Here is a 24,766-nt window from a genome sequence, read left to right on the forward strand (position 1 = left end):
CTGGGGGAGCAAGTTCCACAGTCCAACTATTCACTGGAGGAAGAAGAGTTTTCTTTTGTCTGTACTGAATTTTTCAATATCCAGCTTCATTGAATCTCCGTCAGCTCTAATGTTATGAGAGAGGAAGAGAAACTGATGAGAAGCACTCAAATAATAAAATCAATAATGAATAATAAGTGCTGTGCAGGGTGAAATCTACCAATGCTAGCAATTTCTTCAGCCACACTTTTATTCTGAAATTCTCAAGCAGGGAGCCTGAATTTCTAATAGACTAGTCCTGGGTCAGGGGAATTTTCCCAGAGTGGTTTAACCATCAATCCCTTTTTCTAGGAAACCCTGGAAATTGCACCTCTGGGAGGTGAACAGGGAGTCTCCTAACAAGTCTCAGCGACCTTAACCAAATGCAATTCCTACATATATATACATATATATATTTGCTGGAAGCCATGACTGTTTAAAGTAGCACAATACTGCTTTCAATGTAAGGTGCAGAAGGAACTTCTCATTCAGTTTCTCAGCCTTCAGCCACACAGTGGATTCTAACCAATTTAGCATGGCGTGGATGTGATTTCAGCAACTGAGCTGACACCCACATGGCACCAGAAATAAAGTGTGCACCCAAAGTGTGCACCCCAGGGTCATTCTGACAACCTCCCAGCTCTCCGCACAAGCCGCTTTCAAGCTGTGATTCCTGTACTGCAGGGAGGTGACTAGATGGCTATTTGGGTCCCTTCCAATTCTACAATTATTATTATTAAGCTTCACACCTTCTCTGCCAGGCACCACAAAATACAATTAAGCTCCGGCCAAATCTAAACTCGACAGCAGATAAGCTGCACAAGGGTCATGACCATGGGAAAATGTGCGGTTTTAAAGCTGGCACATCTCAAAGCCTCCTGTTTCTGATCCTTCCGTCTTTGCTCAACACACGACAGGTAATTTGTTTTATTATAGTTTGGGATTTGTTTTTTGCACTACCTCAAATTCAATCTGGAGGCAGAGTGGGGACTGTTATCGGGTTTCTTGTCAAACCGTAGGCCTCCAAAAACAAGATTAGTCTCAGGGAGAAAGGGGGAAAGCTGATGGATGGGGCTTGCATATGCTATGGCAGTGGGATTGTGTTTTTTGTGTGTGTGTGTGTGTGTGTGTGTGTGTGTGTGTGTGTACCCATTATTTAAAAAATTCTGATTTCAGTTTAAGTTAACCTCAACAGAACAGCCATTTCTCACAACAGTACATAACAGAAAATGGAGCAGTTTGCTGAAGTAACTGCCCACTAGGGTTGCCATGGGTCTGGAATTTCCCGGACATATCCACTTTGTTCACCTAAAGATGATGTTTACTCACCACAGGTGACTAGGTTGAGTGGAGATCTACAAGCCTGTCTATATTTAGAGACCACCATCTCCTACCTATTCGGCCTTGTTTAATCCCATTTCTGCCCACTCTAAATCCAATGACCACACAATAAACACAATTTGATATATAAGTGGCTTCCTGATTATACTTTTCTCAGTTTCTTTCTGAACAGGGAGTGCTGCATATATATTTCCAAACAAGTTAATTAGGCTGGGTCTGCCAAAACAGAACAGTTCTGACAGAAAATGGTAGCTGAATCTCATTTGTCCTTATCGCCAAGCGGGCAGACAACCTGGCCCCAGTTCCAGGCAAGGCTGGTGAATCTAGGATTGATGGCTGCTCACGTCTGATGATGGAAATCAAGATCCAGACAGGCTTGCAAAGAACAGGAAGACAACAGGCTGATCCATTGTGATCTGATAGACAGGCCCCTAGGCAATAACACTGTTCACATAATAGGGGTGCCCTGCCTGGCGATGAACAGGCTCTGTTCATCCCCAGCCCCCCAAAGAATGCAGATAGCACAGATTACAACTGCCTCTATTTATTTGCTATTACAGTAGAACCTTGGGTTGTGAACGTGATCCTTGCGGGAGGCACGTTCGCAACCCGCAGAGTTCGCAACCCACAGCGCCGCATCTGCGCAGGTGTGGGTTGCGATTCAGCTCTTCTGCGCATGCATGAGCGCTGAAACCCAGAAGTAACCCGCTCCAGTACTTCCGGGTTCAGCACGGTGCACAACCCGAAAACGCGTAACTTGAAGCATCTGTAACCCAAGGTACCGGTGTATAAACTTCACTTTTTTGTCTTGAGTTGCATCCAACCACTTTTAAAGGGGCCAGTGGTCTCCTATATCTACCACTGCAAAGAGACATGCAGCACATCACCATGATATCCAAGTAGCAAGTTCCTGCATTGCAGGGGGCTGAACCAGATTAACCTTCCAACTACAATTCTATGATTCTATGAAGTGCTGGAGGGGAGGGGATTGCATAGGGAAAATGCCACACAGTATAGGAAGCTTCTTGCAGAAACCAGCACTGGCCTGCAATCAACAATATTTGCAGCATCAACTGGGAAGGTGGTGATTTATTTTTAAAGGCTGGAATCTGGCACATGGGCGTCCAGGGCACACGTATTGAGGTCGGATGTACCCCGATGCAAGCCCGATTGTGGTGTTGTGTAAACAGAGGGGTCAGAGTGAGAATGTTTACTCAGGAACAATGGGGAGGCTGATTAACTGAGATGGGATAATAGCTGGACTGGGTACGTGGGTGTTTTGGCAATAATGACCTTTCGTACAATCCTACCTCAGTTGCATTATTAACCCAGTCCCTCTGAGGCCACCTTGCCCAATCTAAAGGGGTGTTTGCATGGAGATGCACTGAAAGAGAGAAAGCCATATCCTCTGGTTTTCAGTTTCCATGCTCCACAGCCATTCCTCCTGGCTTCAGTCCTCACTCTGTCCCCTTTCTTGGCAAATTACAACATCTGAAAGAACAGAGGGAAGTCTAAGAAAACCCTAATTCACCCCAACCCCACCATGCAAATGCCAGCGATCTGGAGCACCAGAAGGAACAGCATGTCCAATGCCACAGCTGTGAAAACTGTCATGCATCTGCTGTCTTTCTTAGCTGCTTTGCGTTCTGCTTCCTTTTCTCGGAGACCCTCATGCATATTTTACCATCGCCTGTAGCTCCACCATCATCAGATCTCATAACAACTGAGAGATTAAAATTGAATCTGAAAGGGAGATGTTAACAATGGTGAGAAAAAAGGCGTTATTTCAGCTGTGGCCTGTGTCAGGGTCTGTCCTTCCTCCAGGGCCAGTTCAACAATTAGGCCAGGGGTAGGCAACCTAAGGCCCGGGGCCGGATGAGGCCCAATTGCCTTCTCAATCTGGCCAGCGGACGGTCTGGGAATCAGCGTGTTTTTACATGAGTAGAATGTGTGCTTTTTAAAAAAATACATCTCTGGGTTATTTGTGGGGCATAGGGATTTGTTCATTCCCCCCCCCCCATATAGTCCAGCCCACCACATGGGCTGAGGGACAGTGGACCGGCCCATGGATGAAAAAGGTTGCTGACCCCTGAATTAGGCCTGGATGCTACCAATAGGAAAGGTGGTCTCTTGCTAGGTAAGCTGCTTTGCTGAGAACTGGAGATCCCAGTGGGAACTGAACCTGGGAACTTTTTGCATGCCAGAGCAGAGAAGTCTGCCACTGAGCCATGACCCACCTGCTAAAAATGAATAAGATTCTAGTCCTCTTCATTCTGATTAAAGGAATGAGAGCAGAACAGGAAGCTACCCCATCTAGCTAAGTGTTGTCCACACTGACTGGCAGCAATTCTCCAGGGTTTCAGTCAAGGTTTTCCCTCCCAAGCCCTACCAGGAGATGCTGGGGACGGAACCTGCATGCAAAGCAGATGTTGTGCAACTGAGCTGCAGCCCTTTCCAGGACGAAGGTTGCTCCTGCCTCCATGAAAAGTCAAGCCATCTAGTTTGCCCCTGCCCACAGCAAAGGCTTGGCGGGGGGGGGGGGACCCTTTTCCAGCACACTTGCTAGATAAATGGGCTAGATAAAAGTCTGCTAGATAAACAGTCCAGGAACTCCATAGCCACTGCCACCCTTGGCATACAGAAGGAAAAGCTATGTGTAAACATTTCAGTTGCACGCATTCATTTTCCCCTTCTTGCATTTCCAATATTAATTGGATTATTATATCTGCAATGCTCCAGGAAAGAGGTTTCTTCCCTCCTTTCCTCGCCTGCCCCTTCCTCCATGAAACCTTGTTGATAAAGCTCTTTGCCGTAAGAAGGAAAAGCATCACCCTAATCTGTAGGAGCTGAGAAGTTTAAACTGAAACAATTAAACTGAAGACCCATTTTCCTGTTTAATTCAGCCTTTTATTCAGAAACATGAGATCTATTTTTATATTTTATTTTTATTTTATTTTTATGGGAAGAACCTTAGTTCAGCGGTAGAGCACCTGCTTTGCATGCAACTGCATCTTCAGGTAGGGCTGGGAAAGATGCCCTGACTGAAACCCTGGAAAGCCGCTGCTGCCAGCCAGTGTAGACAACACTGGGCTAAGATGGAGCAACAGTTTGACACAGTAGAAGGTAGCTTCTTGTCCTCCATTTCTTTTCTCAGGATGCAACCAGAAACTTTGCTCCATTTGCATTCATTTCCCTCGAAAGAAAATGAGGTCATGCAAGACTTCAAAGCACCAGTTTGTTTCCCAAATTCTTCCCAAAGGAGCCAACCTTTCAACATCCCGCCCTGTTTTGCTCAAGCAGTGACCCTATTCTGTCTTGTCTAAAAATTGGGTACATGATTATTATTTTTTATGCTTCACATGCTACCATGTGGAAGATGAGTAAAATCATTTTAGCAAATGGAGAAAAGCAAAAGTAGATGGTGCCTCCTTATTTTAAAATCAATTGAGAGTCCTCTAAGATTAGATCGATGGATCAATGGAGTCTACCAGTACTGTCCACTGTATAAAAAACATGCATCAAAGAAAAGTTGAATTCTACAGCCTGGTTATTTGATGATCATCCATATTCTGAGCCTCAGTTTCAATTAGGTGATTACTGTAAACTGAGGGGTGGGTAGGTAGTGTGGTGCAGTGGTTAGAGTTTTGTACTGTACTAGGATTTGGGACTGCCTGGTCCAGCATCCAGCCACTTCTGAAGTTCTTATGTGGTACTGGGGGTGGGGGGAGGCACCTAGAATGTCCTATGAACTGGCAGTTTTAGCAGAGTTGCTCTTCTTTTTTTGCTCTCTTTTTAGGGAATTTGCCAAAAAAAAACAACCCAACACTTCCGATTTGGGCTGCCATACACCCAGGTTTCCTGGACATTATTGAAAATTCTGGATGTACGGCATCCCTAAGCTTTATACAGTGACTATTGCTGATTTTCTAGTGCATACATGCACCCATATGATGATTCAATTTATCATCTTTTCACACAGGCTCTGCCTCCTCACAGTTTTACAAATCGTCCCATTCTAGCCTGCGTCATTTTATTTGCGTTTCGCTCTATCAAGTTTTATTACAACCTAGCGCTGGGACTTAATCATATGTATCTCACATTCCAGTGCCGGGTAGGGGGGGGAATGCTACAAAACAGTACTGTATCTGAAGGTTTGGCTTTGAAAATTGTGCTCATTTGCAGTACCCTTTTCATTTAAGGTGGTGGTGGTGATGGTATTGAGCAATTAAAATCCTGCACAAGGAAGGAGCAAGAGAGAGGGGGTAGCTTCATTCTGCATCTCTGCACCCAGTTAAAGAGCTGGGTAGAGAAGCTTTTTCAGCCTGAGGGCCACACCCCCCTAAGGGAAAGCCTTCAAAGGGCCACATTCCAGCAGTGGGAGTGGTGCCAGGAAAGAATGGTTGGGGAATGGATGGGACTCATACCTTTGAATGGCAGGCTACATTTCAACCACACAAAAGTCAGAGGGTGTGTGTGTGTGTGTGTGTGTGTGTGTGTGTGTGTGTGTGTGTGTGTGACCTTTTTTCTCCATGGGGCTCAGAGTGGCTTACATGGTTCTGCCCCTTCTTATTTAATCCCCACAACAATCCTGCGAGGTAGGTAAGGCTGAGAGTGAGTGACTGGCTCTAGGTCCCCCAGTGAGGAGGAGGAGGAGGAGGAGGAGGAGAAGGAGGAGGAGGAGGAGGAGGAGAAGAAGAAGAAGAAGAAGAAGAAGAAGAAGAAGAAGAAGAAGAAGAAGAGGAGGAGGAGGAGGAGGAGGAGGAGGAGGAGGAGGAGGAGGAGGAGGAGGAGGAGGAGGAGTTTGGATTTGATATCCCGCTTTATCACTACCCAAAAGAGTCTCAAAGTGGCTAACATTCTCCTTTCCCTTCCTCCCCCTCAACAAACACTCTGTGAGGTGAGTGGGGCTGAGAGACTTCAGAGAAGTGTGACTAGCCCAAGGTCACCCAGCAGCTGCATGTGGAGGAGCGGAGACGCGAACCCGGTTCCCCAGATTACGAGTCTACCACTCTTAACCACTACACCACACTGGCGTCATGTGAGCGTCATGGTTGGTTAGGGATTCGAACCCTGATCTCCCAAGTCATAGACCAACACTCTAACCATCGCACCACACACTAGGAGCTTCCTCCCTGCTCACTCTGCTCACCAACTCCTTTGCCAAATATCTTTCCTCCACACCTCACCAACCCCCTTCCTTTACACCTCATCCCCCTCCCTTGCCTATCTTCCCACACGTTGCCCCAAGGTCCTCCCCCTCCTGCCCAGCTCGCTCCAAGCCCCACCCCCGTTTAAAGGCAAGGGCAGGTGCTTCACACAGCAGCTTGCAAAACCACTGTGTGAAGAGCTTCTCCCCCGCCTCTGTTAATCCTCTCTGCAGAGCATGAGGACACCTTGCTTTTTATGTACATGAGATGATATGTACATAAAAAGGTATGTACACACAGGCACACACTGGATGGAGATCTAGGCAAGCCTGAGGCATTTTCTCATTTTGAAGACACATTTCAGCCAGGCAGAAGAACTTGAGGGAAGCTGGTGCAGGGAGAGTGGCCTGTGGAAACTCCCAAGTCTTGTCTAGTTGTCTTGTCTAGATCCTTCAAGGAGCCCAGGTACCCCCCCTTTCATCCTCACAACCACCCTGTGAGGTAGGCTAGACAGAGCGAGGGCAACTGTTTTGAGAGCTACACCAGACCATGGTTTCAGGACTGACCCTAGAGTTACAACCCTGGATATTCTTCAGAGATGGGAACCTGGCCTTACTTTGAACCTTTCTCGCTGCATCTTAGAGGACTGTGGTCAACAGAACTTTCTGCTTAGTGCACACGGTCAGCAGCATAGTCTATTCACAGCTGTTCTCAACCTGTGGGTCCCCAGATGTTGTTGGACTACAACTCCCATCATCCCTGAGCTCTGGCCTTGCTAGCTAGGGGTGATGGGAGTTGTAGTTCAACAACATATGGGGATCCACAGGTTGAGAAAGGCTGGTCTATTGGGAATTACCTCAAAGTACACCAGGGTTCAGGACAAAAAGTCAGCTAACCACCGGCATGGATCCTTGATACAAGTCCTGCACTATCTCTTCTCTGTCACATCATCTCTTTTTAATGTTAGGAAAGAGGGACTATTCCCTTGCAGACAAATCTTTCTGCTGTAGGTAACCTCCTTAACATGCACAGAGGCTTGCCTTAACTCCCCAGTGTTGCAGACGGAGCGGATTTTACCTCCTCGCATAAGAAATAAATTTCCACCATATGACATAAAAACGTTCTAGATCCTCCATCTGTCTGTAGACCCACGGTTTATGTCTTATGGTTTCTGCAATAGCCAAACTCCGTAAATTCTTATACCACACAGCCAAATGCATTGCTGGACCGTTGAAATCCTGGCTGCAGCTAACATCCATGTCAACATGTCTTTGGAGTGACAAGCTTTCAGGTCGTCCACCCACATATTCAGTAATGACAGTTGCAAGGAAGCCTGAACAGGGGATTTACGGTAATTATGTTAGATATTTCTTGATATGCTTGAGAAACCAGAGGGCATTCCCACCAAACATAGAAGAATCGAATGCTGCTACATGCAGATTCACAGTTAATAACCCATTTGGGGATTTTCCTGACTTTTAAAAAATGTTGCTTCCTCCTCCTTCTCTGATACAGAAGCCAATTGCTCAATTAATTTCATCTCTTTAAAATACAATCTTCTGCAGTCAGGAGCTGCGCTAAGACTTTGGGTTTGTAACGATTGCACTCTCTCTCTAATTCCATTGCTATTGACCGGCTGAAGGATGCCTTGTGAGCAAGTAAAGGGAAAGATGACCTAATGTGGGTGGATCTGAAGAGTGAAAACCTCAGGGAGACAGAAATTAAATAAGGTTTGATGATTTTGAGATCCTAGTCACCTGGGAGCTGATGAAGCAGTGGGCCAGATGAGTGATTACGGGTAGAGAGTATTTTATTTTATTTTATATTTTTTATTTTACTGAGAGGTCGCTCAAATGGCAACAGTTTAGAGTAACTGTGGAGGGTTCAATCACAGAAGACAGAAAGCAGGACTTGAGTGCAACAGCCGTGTTCTTACCACTTGTGATTCCCAGAAGCTGGTGTTCTGAGCTAGACTGCCCCTGGGTATGGAGGTTCTGACAGTAGACCTCCATATGGAGAGCCCTTCTGAACTGAACCAAAGACCTAGCTAGTCCAGCATCCTGTTCTCACAGCAGCCAACAATATGCCCCTTATGGAAAGCCCACAAGCAAGAGTCAAGCACAAGAGCTTCCTCCCCCTCCAGCGGTTTTCAGCGACTGATATTCAGAGGCATTCTTGCCTCTAGTCGTGTAGGCAGAGTACAGCCACAGTGCTTAGTGGCCATCTGTAGCTTTCTCGGCCATGAATTTGCCCAATCATTTTTTAAAGCCAATTCAAGTTGGTGGCCATCACTGCCTTCTGCGGGAGGGAGTTCCATCATTTATGTGCTACATGAAGAAGCAGAATAGGGCACTATTAAGTAGGGAACGTTCGGTACCAGAATTGCTTTGACATGTTTTATTGCTTTAATCATCATCATCATCATCGAGTGTTAAAAACAAAACAGCATTAAACATTAAAAACTTCCCTAAACAGGGCTGCCTTCAGATGTCTTTTAAAGATAGGATAGCTGCTTATTTCCTTCACATCTGGAGGGAGGGCATTCCACAGGGCAGACACCACTACCGAGAAGGCCCTCTGCCTGGTTCCCTGTAACCTCACTTCTTGCAATGAGGGAACTGCCAGAAGGCCCTCGGCGCTGGACCTCAGTGTCTGGGTAGAATGATGGGGTGGAGACGCTCCTTCAGGTATACTGGACCGAGGCCGTTTAGGGCTTTAAAGGTAAGCACCAACACTTTGAATTGTGCTCGGAAACGTACTGGGAGCCAATGCAGATCTCTCAGAACTGGTGTTATGTGGTCCCGGCGGCCACTCCCAGTCACCAGTCTAGCTGCCGCATTCTGGATTAATTGCAGTTTCCAGGTCACCTTCAAAGGTAGCCCCACGTAGAGCGCATTGCAGTAGTCCAAGCGAGAGATAACCAGAGCATGCACCACTCTGGCGAGACAGTCTGCGGGCAGGTAGGGTCTTAGCCTGCGTACCAGGTGGAGCTGGTAGACAGCCACCCTGGACACAGAATTAACCTGTGCCTCCATGGACGGCTGTGAGTCCAAAATGACTCCCAGGCTGTGCACCTGGTCCTTCAGGGGCACAGTTACCGCATTCAGGACCAGGGAGTTCCCCACACCCGCCCATGCCCTGTCCCCCAAAAACAGTCCTTCTGTCTTGTCAGGATTCAACCTCAATCTGTTAGCCGTCCAATGGTGAGGCCTGAATCCTGACTGGAAGGGGATTTTATTTATTTATTGCTTGCACTTTGCTGCCCTGGGCTCCGCTGGGAGGAAGGGCAGATTATAATTTTAAATAAATAAATAATTTAGGAAAGTAATAGTTCCACTCTATTCTGCCTTGATCAGAACTCACCTGGAGTCCTGTGTCCAGTTCTTGGCACCACAATTTAAGAAGTATATTGACAAGATGGAACGTGTACAGAGGAGGGTGATGTCATTCTGTGCGTCTGCATATGCGCATGCGCGAGTGGCGAAACCCGGAAGTAATCCTTTCCTGCACTTCCAGGTTGCTGCGGGACACAACCTGAAAACACTCAACCTGAAGCAAACGTAACATGAGGTATGACTGTACCAGACTTTTAGAAGACATCTGAAGGCAGCCCTGTTTAGGGAAGCTTTTAATGTTTAATAGACTATTGTATTTTAATATTTTGTTGGAAACTGCCCAGAGTGGCTGGGGAAACCCAGCCAGATGGGCAGGGTATAAATAATAAATTACTAGTATTATTATTATTATTATTATTATTATTATTATTAATCTGAGATTCCTGCATTGCAGGGGGTTGGATGACCCTTGGGGTTTCTTCCAACTCTACGATTCTATGAATCTATAAAATTAATATTAACACTACTCTGTTGCAAGGTGAATGATGCTTTTCTAGATCACATCAAAGCGGCCATCACAACTCAGGGACTTGTACTGATGGCATTTGGGGGTTAAAAAAAATAAAATAAACAATCTATCTCAGCCTATATGAGCTGCCAGAACCTTGACTCAGGGCATCAATCAAGCAGAAGAGCCTGCCAAGAGTGCCATTTCTAGGGAGAACCGATCATATGTGCACACTATCCCAAGCTCTGAAGGAAAAGGGTCGTGATCTTTGGATTCTTGACAAACGACAGCAGCAAATCTGGCAAGGGAGTAGGGCAATATCATGTTTTATATGTGCAAATGGCCAAGCAGAGGGGGATGCCCCCAAAGTTATTTCTTAGGGCAGATTACATAAAGGGGCATGTATGGAACTGCCAGGGAAGGTTCAATTTAGTTCACATTTATATCCCACCTTTTCCTCCAAGGAGTGAAAATATCTTGGGAGGTGGCCAAACCCATTCCAAAAACCAGGTAAAGTCATACGAAGGCCAAGTTTCAGTCCGCCATCTTAATTCAAAATGGTGTCTGGCACCCAAACATCTATGCAGACCCCCACTTCAGGAACCCTCATGCTGAGTTTGGCAACTACCGTACATTCCCACAGGTGGCTGAACCAAACAGCCAAAATCACACCAAAATGATGTTTTGTCTGTCATCTTGATTCAAAATGGCAGCCATATCCAAACATGGACAAAAACTTCCACCGCCTCCTTGAGAATCCTCGTGCTGAGTTTGGAATGGCATCCCAAGAGACATCCAAACCTATAGAAAACAAATTGACAGACTGACCACGTTCCAAAATGCACAGTAGATATGGAGACCTGGGACAAGGGCGAAAGTGTAGGAGAAATGAAAACCAACAAATTCCTCCCTCTCTAGTTGCTATTTAACAAATGCTTTTCTTGCATCTGTTTTATCACAAGGGTGTCAACAGCAAGAGAGGCCTATGGGCTTTATCTAGGGTTATGGGTAGATTCGACTCTAGGGCCTGCAGTTGCCGACCTTGCTAGGAAACAGTTACGAAAACTCACCGTGTGTGTGTGTGTGTGTGTGTGTGTGTGTGTGAGAGAGAGAGAGAGAGAGAGAGAGAGAGAGAGAGAGAGAGAGAGAGAGAGAGAACCCCCTTGTGTAAATTAAGAAGTGGTGATAAAGAGGCAGAATCTCCACAATTCATTCTGCAGATTCCTTGCAAGAACCCTTTCCCCTCCCAAATCATCCTTCTTTCTTTTCTCCAGCTCTTCTTGCCAGAGCAGAGCTGGAATTCAAATTCAGCTAGGATGGGGGGTGGGGGGAAGAGAGGAATAAAAAACAATTGACTGCAAGGCTTGAAATTTGTAGCAGATAAACTGCTACTGATCTAATTGCTGCCACCAACTACAGAGTTCTTTTCTGTCCTTCATGATTTGCCTTTGCTGGAAAGTTGTTGTAATGACTGTATGTACAATGACTGTTGTAATGAATGGCGTGGGGGGGGGAATGGGGGATTGGTATGCTGATCTGAAGACAGGCTTTGCTTTGATCAGCCCTTATATATCTGGGACCCTAATTGTCCTCCAAAGGATTTTTATTTTTTAACAAACCCTGTCCTTTATTCTTATGCCACTTCATAATCTATTGTTTTATGTTGCAGTCCTAACAATGTTTACTCAGAGGTTCCACTGACTTCAATGGAGCTTTCTCTCAGGTAAGTGGTTTTTTTGATTGGAGCCTTGAGGATGTATATCCAGCTAAGGCTCCAACTATTCATAGAACTGTAAAGTTGGAAGGGCCAAATCAAGCAACATATAAATTTCATGAAGTAAAAAAAATAAAATTAAAACTGTAATTCACTCTTCTTTGAGTATCTCATAAGCCTCCTCTTTACTGAGGTTTAGGGAATGTGCAAATTAAATCTATCCAGCAGTTCGAAGGCAGAGGATTAATCAATATAAAATAAAATGATATGAACCTGCAAAAAAACCACACAAAAACCCCCCACAATCCTGTCCAGCAAGTATCCCCTTTGAAAATGGGAACGATCCTTATTTGGTGCCATGTGCACACACCTCTTTGTGTGTGTCTTCCTCTAGAGTGCAATTGGTCTTCTTTTTGTTTTGGCTAAATGATCTCATGCTCTAGCAAAAATGACACCACTGCTAAGTTCATTCACTCTCTCAGTCTTAATGGTGTGACACATAAGTAAAGCATCCCCTCCCCCCTCTCCTCAGAACCACTCACTTCCTGCTAATTGTAGATTAAAATGCAACCCCAGTAGCAGGAGAGAGTCATTAAGGCAGCCCAGGAAAAAATTTAATGATTCAGGGACAAGTTGCTAAGAGTTTTTCTCCCTTCATCCTTGGGGGGTCGATGGGAGGAGGGAAGCCTTCCACCACCAGTAACTGCAAGAATTTCAGAGTCAAGCTATAATGCGTTTGTAGGTCTTTCTACATTTTTTTTATTTCTTTATTATTTTTATTCATGGTATTTATAACCCACCTCTTTCTCTAGGGAGCTCAAGGTGGCACACACAGTTTTCCCCCGAGTCTTCTCATGTGACCCTCACAACAACCCTGTGAGGAAGGTTAGTCTGAGAGGCAGTGACTGGCCCAAGGTCTGCTGGTGAGCTTCGTGGCCCAGTGGGGATTTGAACCCTGGTCTCGCAGGTCTTAGTCCAGCATTCTAACCACTACACCACACTGGCTCTCCTTGTATGAACGAGGCAAGCAAGTTGAAGACGTAATCAAAGACTTACCTCTGGCGAAGCTGACAAGAGGGATCCTAGAATTTTGTTTGGTGGCCTGAACATCATTGCCATAAGCTGAGGCTCCAATACTTTGGCCACCTCATGAGAAGAGAAGACTCCCTGGAAAAGACCCTGATGTTGAGAAAGATGGAGGGCACAAGGAGAAGGGGACGACAGAGGACGAGATGGTTGGACAGTGCCCTCGAAGCTACCAGCATGAGTTTGACCAAACTGCGGGAGGCAGTGGAAGACAGGAGTGCCTGGCATGCTCTGGTCCATGGGGCCACGAAGAGTCGGACACGACTAAACGACTAAACAACAACAACAACAACAACCCATAATCCCCTGTGAATACTCATCATACTGTAGTGTTGGAACAGGTTCAGAGAATGAGATGGAACAACTCCCCTACAAAGAAAGGATGCAGTGTTTGGGAGTACCACAGGAGGCAATGATGGCCACCAACTTGGATGACTTTAAACAAGGACTGAACAAATTCATGGACGAGGGGGCTATCGGTGGCCACTAGTTTGCCTCTACATAGTTCCACCCTTATTTCAGACATTGTGATATACTGATATATTGTGATACTTTGCTGGTGATGTATTGTGATGTTGAAACCACATGTCGCCAGGCCCAGACAGAGGGGGGGCATATGGGCCACTTGACCCGGGCCTCTGATTCCAAAGTGGGCCTCGGTCAGCATATCACAATCGCAGGGGATGCACTGGGGCGAACGCGGAGGTGCAAAGGTGGTGGCGGTGGTGGGTGGATTCCCTGGGGCCATGGCTGGCAGGTGAGAGAAAAGCTTCCCCAGCGTCCGCAGCGGGGCCTGCGATCGGCTCCACAGATGAGCGCGGAATGGGCGCCGGGTGGGTGGAGGCGACCAAGGCTCCAGCAGCCAGCACACCATGAACATGATGGTGGACCATGTTTTTCATGCTGTTAAAAGTTGGTGAGTTTTTGTTTGAAATCTTATTTGCCAAAAATTAAAACCACACATACCTTAAAGATATGTGTGTTGGCTTTCTTATCGCTAATTTTTTTGGGGGGAAAAGATGTGGCCATTTGTTTAAAATTTTGTTGACTAGGCCAGGAATATTACTTACACCCAAGGAGTACATATAGCTCAATGAGGATAAAATTTGGTGGAAACCATATTTTTTAAAGAAATAGTGGCTTATGAGCAATAGTGGCTTTCTCACAAGCATACATCTTTTTTAAGTAGAATAAGAAGATGGAGAAGTTTTAATTATAATTATAATTTAATTATAATTAATAGTCAAATTTGTCTACTTAAAAATAAATTTTAAATACATTATTGAACTATTAAAAATTGTATAATACGTTTTAGAATGAATAATGTATTTATTGTAAAATGTATTTAAAATTATAATACATTATAAAAAAAATTACGTTATATAAATATTTTTACAGATCAGGGGGGGGGGCACATTATCTGCTGGGCTCTGCAAGGCCCTGGATGTCACCCAGCCCTACAAGCCAGGATGGCTTTGCTCTGCCTTCACTGTTGTAAGCAGCAATGCTTCTGAACACCAGTTGCTGGAAACTACAGGAGGCGAGAGTTGCTCTTGTGCTCAGGTCTTGCTTGCAGGCTTTCCACAAGGGGCACCTGTTTGGCCACTGTGGCAACAGTAAGGTGGATGAGAAGGACCATCTAAGAGGTTGTTCTTATAGCCACTATAATCATTAACATTATTGTTATTCTTGACATTTAAAGAACACTGCACAGCCACTTTCTCTAACGTGCTGCCCCTTCAAATGCTGGGCGAACCAACTGCTATCACCCACAGCCATTTGTCGTGTTGACTGGGGTTAATGGAAGCTGGGGTCTAGTGACATTTGGAGAGAGACCAGTTTAATAATTTAAGAAGCTGGATCAAGCCAATCAAGTCCATCATACTGTTCTCACTGTGGCCAACCAGATGCCCATTATGGGAAGTCCACAAGCAGGACACAAGCACAACAGCACTGTTCCCTCCAGCTGTTTTCAGCAACTGGTATTCAGAGACATATTGCCTTCAATAGGAGAGGCAGAACAGCAGAAAAACCTGGCTGTTGGATCAGGCTAAAGGGAGCCCATCTAATCTAACATCCTGTCCTCACAATGGCCAACCAAATGCCCCAAAGTGAGGCCCATGAGCAAGACTGAAGTGCAACAGCTTCTCCTCCCCCACACCTATGATGAGGATCCCTAAAGTTCTCCCACAACTCCCTGCCTTTCACCACATTAAGCACATGCAATTGCGCAAACACAAAACTGCAGAATAAACTGCAAAATAAGAAATCTTGGAAATCAGTGTGTTATGTGGAATTCAGAGGTTTGAGCTGGGGTGCTCTAGTGAAGTGCACAAATGATCCACAGAACATCAACAATGCCCCTGGTCTCTCATCTGAGGATGCAAGGCCAATCATGTCCCCCACCCACCCAAAACACTTGACATAGATTCTTTGTTTCCCCTATACCCAGATAACTATAGGAGACCACCTGTCCCTGAATGAAAACATTTTCCAGAAAACTGTATCCATTAGGAACAAGAAGAGAGCCTTTAGGTTGCTGCTTTCCCCCGGTCTCCAGGGAACTCTGCAGGCATGTTCTCTCTAATGCAGAAAGATTCCGGCACTTTTGTCATGACTAATTTGAGCATTGTATACCAACAAAAGAGCTTTTGCGGCCTCGCCAGCGGAGACTTCTCCTCCCCTTGCTGTCAGTAGGCCTTCCGCAGAACTCCCGTCTTAAAAAAATTCACATGTCATTACATTATGGTGCTTCCTGGGTGCCCCATTCTAAACCATCACTCAAGACATAATTATAATGATGCAAAACCTGCCCCTTAGTTTGCCTCTTTCCCTCCCCCCCAAGCCTGAGAAAGTCAATAAAATAGAATCAGATTTAAGGGAGGCTGTTGACTAGATTAGCGGGGGCGGGGGAGATAACAGAATTCGAGAACTGTAGAATTGGATGGGTCCCAGTGAGTCATCTTGTCGACCCTTCTACAATGCAGGAATCACAGCTTGATGTCCATGTTGGGAATGGATCTGGCCAGGGGGCCATGACATTTTGTCATAACCAACTCCGTATCCCATTACCTGCTTTACATTCCTCTGCTGGGTTGCCTTGCTTCATCCTCAGCTTTACAAGCTAAGTGCAGCTTAGAGCAAATGACTGGATCAGGATCACCAAGAGTCCCTTTTAGCTGGGATTTGAACCCGGGTTCTCTTAAGGCCACATTTGCACCATGCATTTAAAGCATTGTAATACCACTTTTAAAAGCCATGGCTTTCTCCAAAGAATTCTTAAGGAGACCCCTAGTAGTAGCATTCCCAGAGCTGTTTAAGAACCAATCCCTTTTCACAGATACCATGAATAGTGCTCCCCAAGATTATCTCAGTGATCGAAGGGATGTCGATGATAAGGCAATTCTTAAGGTCTCCTGGGTCCAAGCTATTCAAGGCTTTGTTCACTAGTGACAAGAACTTTGAACCTGGCCCAGTAGCAGGCAAGAAGCCGTGGCAGATCTTTTAACCTTGTTGTCAAAGAGGCGACATGATAGAAATTTTATAAAATAATGCCTGGCATGGAGAAAGTGGACGGAGAAAACTTTTCCTCCCTCTCTCCTAACTCTAGAACTCAAAGACACCCAGTGAAGCTGAATGTTAGACGATTCAGGACAGATAAAAAGAATCTAGATGGCTTTAAAAGAGGATTGGACAGATACATGGAGGAGAGGGCTACCCATGGCTACTAGCCAGGATAGCCTCCACAGCTGGAGGCAGCAATGGTTCTGAATACAAGTTGCTGGAAGCTACGGGGGGGGGGGGGGGAATACAGTTATGTTTGGGTCCTCCTTGAGGAGAACAGGTAATGGGCATCCGGTTGACCACCGTAAGCACAGGATGCCAGAGTAGATAGGGCATTGGTCTGATTCAGCAGGCTCTTCTGTGCACGCTAGTATAAACACACACCTGTTAAAGCAATAGAAAGGTCTATGCTGTAATAGACTAAGTGGGCAAGTGGTATATAAACGTTAAGAAAACAAACAAACAAATGAAGTTGTGCAAACGCTGATAGATCCAGCATGCGCTCCAACTGCCCGAAGCAGTTTTCCTCAGTTTGGCTTTCCATATTTTCCTCAGTTTGGCTTTCCATGTTCTCGATTTGTGTTTTGCCATTGGGATGACTGGAGGCAAAAGGATGCAGCATCCTGCCCAGAGGCATGATTCACAAGACAGGTGCCTCCCCAAGGCAATTCAGAGTACGTCTTATAGGACAGCACTATTAGATGGCTCTGCTCTGCCTTCACAGTTGGAGGCAGCAATGCTTCTGAGTGCCAGTTGCTGGAAGCCACAAGAGGGGACAGTTTGCTCTTGCGCTCAAATCCTGCTTGCAGATTTCCCACAGGCATCTTCTGGCCAGCCACTGTGAGGACAAGATGCTGGACTAAATGAACCACTGGCCTGATCCAGGGTCTTAGGCTCTTTTGCCATTTTAAAGCTGTGGTTCTCTCTCTGTCTCTCTCTCTCTCTCTCTCTCTCTCTCTCTCTCTCTCTCTCACTCACACACACACACACACACAACACTGAAGCCTATTGTCCCAAGGAAAGAAGGAATGAAAGAAAGATTAGGGACAGAGAAGATTTTTGTTGGAAATGCACAAACTCAAACCAAGAGGCTCTGAGTTTACAGCCTGTCTGGCAAGCATATGAATTAAGTCAAGAGATTTTATGGGTAATCCTGCGATCACGGAACTTAATCTATTTAGGATGCTGGACAGTGGCTGCTTTAATAAGGAAGCCAAGAAGGCCAACCCCTGATGGACATTAAGGGTTTCTCAGTTCCTTGGCTTGCCTGTTTTCGCCACCCTCCTATTTTCAAGAAAGACTCACTCAGTCAAAAGAGCCAGGCTGCTGTCGGCAGGTGCAGCCTGTGGAACAGATGTTTCCAGCTTAAAATACTCAGAAAGTCTGCACAGGAAGGACTCCCCCATTTTTTAAAAAAGAAAATGAATCAATTACAGATTCCTGTGTTTGTTCAACTGTGCAACAGCATGAGCTCTCGGTTTCATTGCACTGCAAAATGGCCCAGCATTATTGCAAGGCCCTGTGTTTTTCATTTTAAAGGTATCTGTTATTCTGCCTTCCCACTGGCAGCTGTGGACAGCCTCACACCAGCTAATTTAGGGAAGCTCACAAAATCAAGGCTGTTTACATTTGCCATCAAGGTAACCCAAATTGCATACTGTAGCATATCGTGTTTTGCAAACTGGGGAGCTTATGTTCATGCGCGGATCAGCCACTTCCAAATAAATTAAGTCGTTAAGAGGCTCAGGGAGCCCAAAGCACCCACCTGCTGTCAAGGAGGCTGCCTACTGTCTCTGTGTGATGACTGTGCCTCCTTTCACTCAGCCTTTGCTGCAGGTGCATCACTGTGCCACGTTTCCACATGAATCATACTCTCAGTACAGTGGCATCATTTGCCTTGCCAGGGAGCTGTCTGTCATGCCTCTGCATGAGTTGTTGCTCTGGGTCAGCCTTACAGAAACACAGAACTCTGCCTTATGCCAAGTCAGATGTGGTCCATCTAGTTGTCTACACTGACTGGCAGCAGCTCTCCAGGGTTCTAGACAAGGAGTCTCACCCAACCCCACCTGGAGATGCTATTGATGATTGAACTTTGGGCTCTTCTGAATGCAAAGCAGACGTTCTACCACTGAGCTGTGGCCCTGCCCAGGGCAGATGCAATAGGTTGGAGTCAGAACTATAGAGTTGGAAGTGACCCCCTAGAGGCATCTAGTCCAACGCCATGCAATGCAGAAACCAGCAAAATAATCCATAACAGATGGCCATGCAACCTCTGCTTGAAAACCTCTATGGAAGGAAAGTCCACTACCTCTCAAGGGAGTCTATTCTATTGTCAAGCGGCTCTTACTATCAGAAAGTTCTTCCTAGTGTTTAGTTGAAATCTCCTTTCTTGTAACCTGAAGCCATTGATTCAGGTCCTACCCTCTGCAGAAGGAGAAAGCAAGCTTGTTCCATCTTCCATGTGACAACCCTTTAGATATCTGAAGGTGGCTCCTCTTAAGTCTCCTCTAATCTAGGCTAAACATACCCAATTCCCTTAACTGTTCCTCTTTTAAGTCTTGATTTCTAGACCCTTCTTGGTCACCCTCCTCTGCACACCTTCCAGCTTGTCATTATATAGTCGATCTGCCTTGAGCATGGACATAATGAAGGAACAAAGTTCTTTTTGCAAGAGAAAACTTTCAGGGGAGCATCATCTTTTTAAGCATGGAGGGAAATGAAGGGAAAGCACCCAATATATTTGCAACTTGCTTATTAACCTTCATCTGCACACATTATAGCCTGCTAAAGCTAGGAACCCCTAGTTTGCTTGTGTGTATTTGTGTGTTTGGGTAAATGCAGGTGGAGTAAAGTGGCAATGTGTTGCTAATTGGAAATGGCAGAGAGCCGGATGGAGGATGGAGCTAGGGCAAACAAAGCCAGCTGCCCTCCCACCATCCAGGCCACAGTCTGACTGCTGTCTCGCCAAACAGCTCTGTGGGGGTTCCCTTTGAGACATTGCTTTCATCAGCAGCTAAGGACCCTAAAATCCAGCAAGTTCTCTTTCCCCCTCCTTCCATTGCCAGAAACACGACCATGGCAAGCATGTTCTCCACAAGGCAGGGGTTTTTTGGGGGGAGGGCCTTTCCCAGTGCTGAATGTAGTCAATTGTTAAGCAATGGTCAAGGGATACCAGGTGGAAACTTTCCAATCAGTCCAGCCCAGTTGCCTGTTTTGTGGGCTTTGGTGGAAATCAAAACCACCTCCTGGTTGGCCTCCTGCCTTGGTCAACCCCAAACATTCTGGGATCATGTTATCTTTTCTCTCTGATGCTTCAGGGCGGTTTGTGCCATGGAGCAGAAGCACCTACACTTTGGAACTCCCTGCCTGTTGACATCAGGCAGGGGCCTTCACTATACCCTTTTCAGTGCCTGCTGAAAACATTTTTGTTTAAGCAAGCCCGTCCAGATATATAGAATGAAGACGTGAGTTTTAATCTGTTTTTAGTTTATTGTTATTTTAACTTTTTTGAAAGTCTTGAATTGTTGTTAATTCTTCTTATTTGTGTGTGTGTGTGTATATATATATACACTACAGAAAACCTAAAAGAATACCTAAAAAGAAAGAAAGGAATTGCTGGCAGAAGCAACACACCCTTCAAAAGATATGGCTCAGTCACTCAGTCGCTAACCCAAACAAGCGCCTTCATTTTTCTTAAGTTGACTTGTGACTCAATATCCCCCTGCCAGGATTTTTTTCATAGCAAGATCCCACACACATGACCCATTAATTCAGAACTGCAGAGTCATTAAATACTCCCTCTTTTAAAACCATCCCTGGCAAGCTGAAAAGAGGAGTCAAAGGGAAGAGAGAGGGGTGTCTGCTAAGTTAATGAGTGCTTTGAATTATAGTCCCCTGAAAGAGAGGAAGCGAGACAGAGAGAGTATATAACTGGAAGATTTGCTCAGAAAACATGGTTGGCTCCCTTTCCAGATCATCCTGGCCACCAACCGCCCTGGAGAGCTCAATCTATATTTATCTAGGCACATCTCATTACACCATGCTCCGGAAAATTAAAGAGCCGGCGAGGAACTGGCTTTTATGTTGCCACTACTGTTAGCCAAGGCTTTGGCCTACATTGTAATTTTGCATAATTCACTGAGAGGTTAATATGCCAAACCCTGGAGGCTAGGAGTCACTCTTTGGCCACAGCTAATGCTAGATGGGCAGCGGGGGGTGGTATTTGTCTTGCACTACAAGGAATGAATAGACAGGAGGTCCAAGGTTTACTTGAAATAGGGGGCATCCCTCTTTGTTCCAGCTAAGAGCTGCAGCCAGTCAGTGTATGCAATATGAAGCCAGATGAACATTTAAAGTACTGTGATGCTATTTTAAACGGCCATGGTTTCTTCCCTCCCAGAATCCTGGAAGCTGTAGTTTGTTAAGGACACAGAGTTGTTCAGAGACCTCTATTTCTCTCATAGGGCTGCAAGTGCAGGAGATTGGCCTAGATGACACTTTTGGCTCCATCCTGCTCTACAGTTCTATGATTCTCTGAATTTTCAGGGTGGTTTAACAACCAGTACCTCTTCCCCCAGAACTCTGGGAACTGTAGCTCTGTGACGGAGGAACAGAGGTCTTCTAACAACTCTTAGCACCTTTAACAAACTACAGATCCCACAATTCTTGGGGAGAAAGCCCTCACTCTCTGTTTTATCCCTACAGCAACCCTGTGAGATGGAGTTAGGCTAAGTGAGACATTGACCAGCCCAAGGCAAGATTTGTGGCAAAGTGGGAGGACTGGAACCCAGATCTCTCCAGTCCAAGCCCAGTACTCTAACCACTATACCACACTGCCCCCCCCCCCATTTTCTCCTGCGAAGTGTTAGCTGCAATGCTGCTTGCTTCCCCTCACATCCAGTAAGTGGAAGTAAGTTGTTCTGATTCTGTTCTGGCAAGATTAGAAAGTTTATTTCTCATTCCAAAATTATCAGTCCTCTTTTTCCCTGTCTATGGGAATGCAGAGAGGTCAGAATACAAAAATAGGCCTCTTTAAGGTGATACCTAAACCCATCAACCCTGCCCCGCATGGAGCACTTACTGTATCATTAAACAACAATGCAGATCCAAGCTTTGCATATCAAACACTCCAGTACCACAAAAGAGTCCATATTTTTAAAAACGCATTCAAGTCTGTGCAGAGCAAAGCTGCAAAGCAAGGCTGGTTGTGTGACATACACAGACATACAGTCATAACTCGGGTTGAAGTAGCTTCGGCTTAAGCATTTTTGGGTTGTGCTCCATGGCGACCCGGAAGTAACGGAGCGTGTTACTTCCAGGTTTCACCACTTGCGCATGTGCAGATGCTCAAAATAATGTCACGTACATGCGCGGAAGCGGCAAATTGCGATCCGCGCACGCGCAGACACAGGTTGCGTTCGCTTCAGGATGCGAACGGGGCTCCAGAACGGAGGTACCACTGTACATCCAGAGGTACCACTGTACATCTCCTTGCTTTTGGCCTTCCAGCATCTGAATGAAAGGTTTTGCAGGCAATAGTGGCTTAAAATGCAGTGAGGTCGTTTTTGCCCATTGGGCTGCAAGTTTATACATTGCTCTGCACAAAGAGAGGAGGCAAGGATGCACATTACCAGTTTGGTTTCCCTGCACCTGCAGTCACCCCCAAATTCCTATTCATGAAACTGTCATCTGAGCATGTACAATAACTGTCTCAAATGGACACACCTCAGATGAACTGCAAAACCAATGAGGCTTATGTTTTCATATTGAACAGAAGCTGGTTTGAGGGAAGACACATCAAATTTCTCAAGAAACTACAGGATCAATATGGATTGTGACTAATGTTGTACATGCTCAGAGAAAGTGAACCAGCAAAAAGCTCTGTTCTCATATGTATCTCATCTCCACCACCAACCCAACTGATGGCAACGGACTCCTGCTATCAACTATGTAAGATGACGCGGCCAAGAATCTTCTTTTATTTTCCACACAGGCAAAGAAAACAGCTGAAAATGTTTCCACTCAGGAAGAAAACACAGAGGTACTACACTCCTGACAGACACAGGCCAAGGATTTCAAATGCTGGGAGTGCCGTCGCCACACATATTTGGCTCAGAAGCCATTTAGAAATGTTTTCTCTAGATTCTCATTTGACACACAACGAGCATGGACCTCTGATTCTGGACAGAAAGACACCAAAAGCAATGAGGGGGAAATCAACCATTCTTTTGCATGGGTTCCCTTGGATCACATGAAAATATGTTTATTATATATTTATTTTCTTAAAGGGGGAAAAATCAGCCACAGAACAGAGACAGTGTACAGAGGTGGTTACAAGGAGGTTTCCCATCCAAGCAAGGACCAAGCCCTGCCTTGCTCAGCTTCAGCAAAGTAGCCTTGTGTGCCTCCAGACCATATCCCTGGGACCCATTATTTTATATTTATTAGTCACTTCATAATATTGTTTCTTGCAATTGACTTGCATATACAAAAAGGCAAGCACATGCTCTTACCTTGCCAAAATCCCGCACATCGAAGAGATCAAAAGGGTCAAACAGCTCGCTGTTCCGCAGGCCAAATTTGTCATGGCACACTTTGAGGAACGTCCGGATGTTCTTCAAGCAGAGGAACTTTAGCCAAGAGAAGGGAAGAAAGAATTCAAGGGTCATTTCATTGCGGTAGATATTTACCTGGTTCACAAAGGGAAATGCACTGAAACAGATTTACACTAGTCATGTTAGTACAGTTCACGTACACCTTCACAGCTATCCCATGATTGCCACCTCCCCACTGAGGATTGTGAGCAACAGAGATTCCCTTGCTTCTTAATGCATCTACGGAAGAGGAAACAGCTGACTTTAGCTCACAGTACATACCCTTGGCCGCAACAATTTTCCCACTCATGTGTGTGCTTGTTAAGAAGCTACAGATCTTAATTATGGCACTTCTTTTTATTTTGGCTTGCAGCAAAAAAAAAAAAATAAAAAAATAAAAAATTGCTGTTTAAGGATTTATCATCACTCTTTTTTTACACCAAAACATTCTCCAGCATGAATCAAAATATAGACATCCCCCGACTTATGGAGGGGTTACGTTCAGAGCCCCTGTGCACATCAGTGACATCACGTAAAGTGGGGAGCACCCTCCAAAAAGTCTCTAAATGACTATTTTCCCCTGCTCCTCAACTCTCTCTCCTGCTCTCTCTTCACACAGCTCTCTCTTCAAGTAAAGTTGAAGCTCTGGGGTTGGCTGGAGGACACAGAGGAAAGTGTCTGCTGCTGCTGCTGCTGCTGCTGCTGCTGCTGCTGCTGCTGCTGCTGTGTTACTGCCTGCATCAGATGCTAGGCAGGGAGGCTAAGCAATATAAACAAAGCCCTGTGCCTCCAGTCCCTTTGGGGCTTCCTCCACCCTCACTGATGTCATTTTCGGCCTCAGGGGAGGGACTCTTTGCTAGCCATGAGGACTCTCCAGCTCTCTCTCGCCATTTCCTGGTATGATTCTGTTTATGTGTGTAAGTAGAACACGTGTGAGTGTGGGAATGCCTGTACAGTGGTACCTCTGGATGGGAACGGGATCCATTCCAGAGCCCCGTTCGCATCCTGAAGCGAACACAACCCGCATCTGCGCATGCGTGTGACGTCATTTTGAGCATCTGAGCATGCACGAGCAGCGAAACCCGTAAGTAACGCACTCCGTTACTTCCAGGTCACCGCAGAGCGCAACCCGAAAATGCTTAACCTGAAGCTACTTCAACCAGAGCAAAAGAAATCTATACAGCAAAAGAAATCTATACAGTCAAACCTCGGTTGTCAAACATAATCTGTTCTGGAAGCCCTTCCAAAACGTTCAACAATCAAGGCACGGCTTCCAATTGGTTGCAAGAGCTTCCTGCACTCAAGCAGAAGCCAAGCCACATCGGACGTTTGGCTTCCAAAAAACATTTGACAACTGGAGCATTTACTTCCAGGTTTTCAGCGTGCGGGAGCTGAAGCGTTCCTAAACACAGCCTTTTGGGAACCGAGGTTTGACTGTACAACTAAATCAATCAAATGCA

General features: G+C 45.6%; 1 protein-coding gene across 3 annotated transcripts in view; it reads right to left on the reverse strand.

The window, feature by feature from the left end:
- VAV2 (vav guanine nucleotide exchange factor 2) overlaps positions 1-24,766 on the reverse strand; it is a 157,215-nt gene that overhangs the window by 95,442 nt on the left and 37,007 nt on the right. For all 3 annotated transcript variants that reach the window (XM_077922582.1, XM_028714438.2, XM_028714441.2), the window contains exon 2: positions 23,226-23,342. In XM_077922582.1, the coding sequence (XP_077778708.1) occupies positions 23,226-23,342 (117 nt within the window). The remainder of the gene's footprint in view (positions 1-23,225; positions 23,343-24,766) is intronic.

This window comes from Podarcis muralis, chromosome Z, assembly GCF_964188315.1.
Source record: "Podarcis muralis chromosome Z, rPodMur119.hap1.1, whole genome shotgun sequence".
Lineage (NCBI taxonomy): Eukaryota > Metazoa > Chordata > Lepidosauria > Squamata > Lacertidae > Podarcis > Podarcis muralis.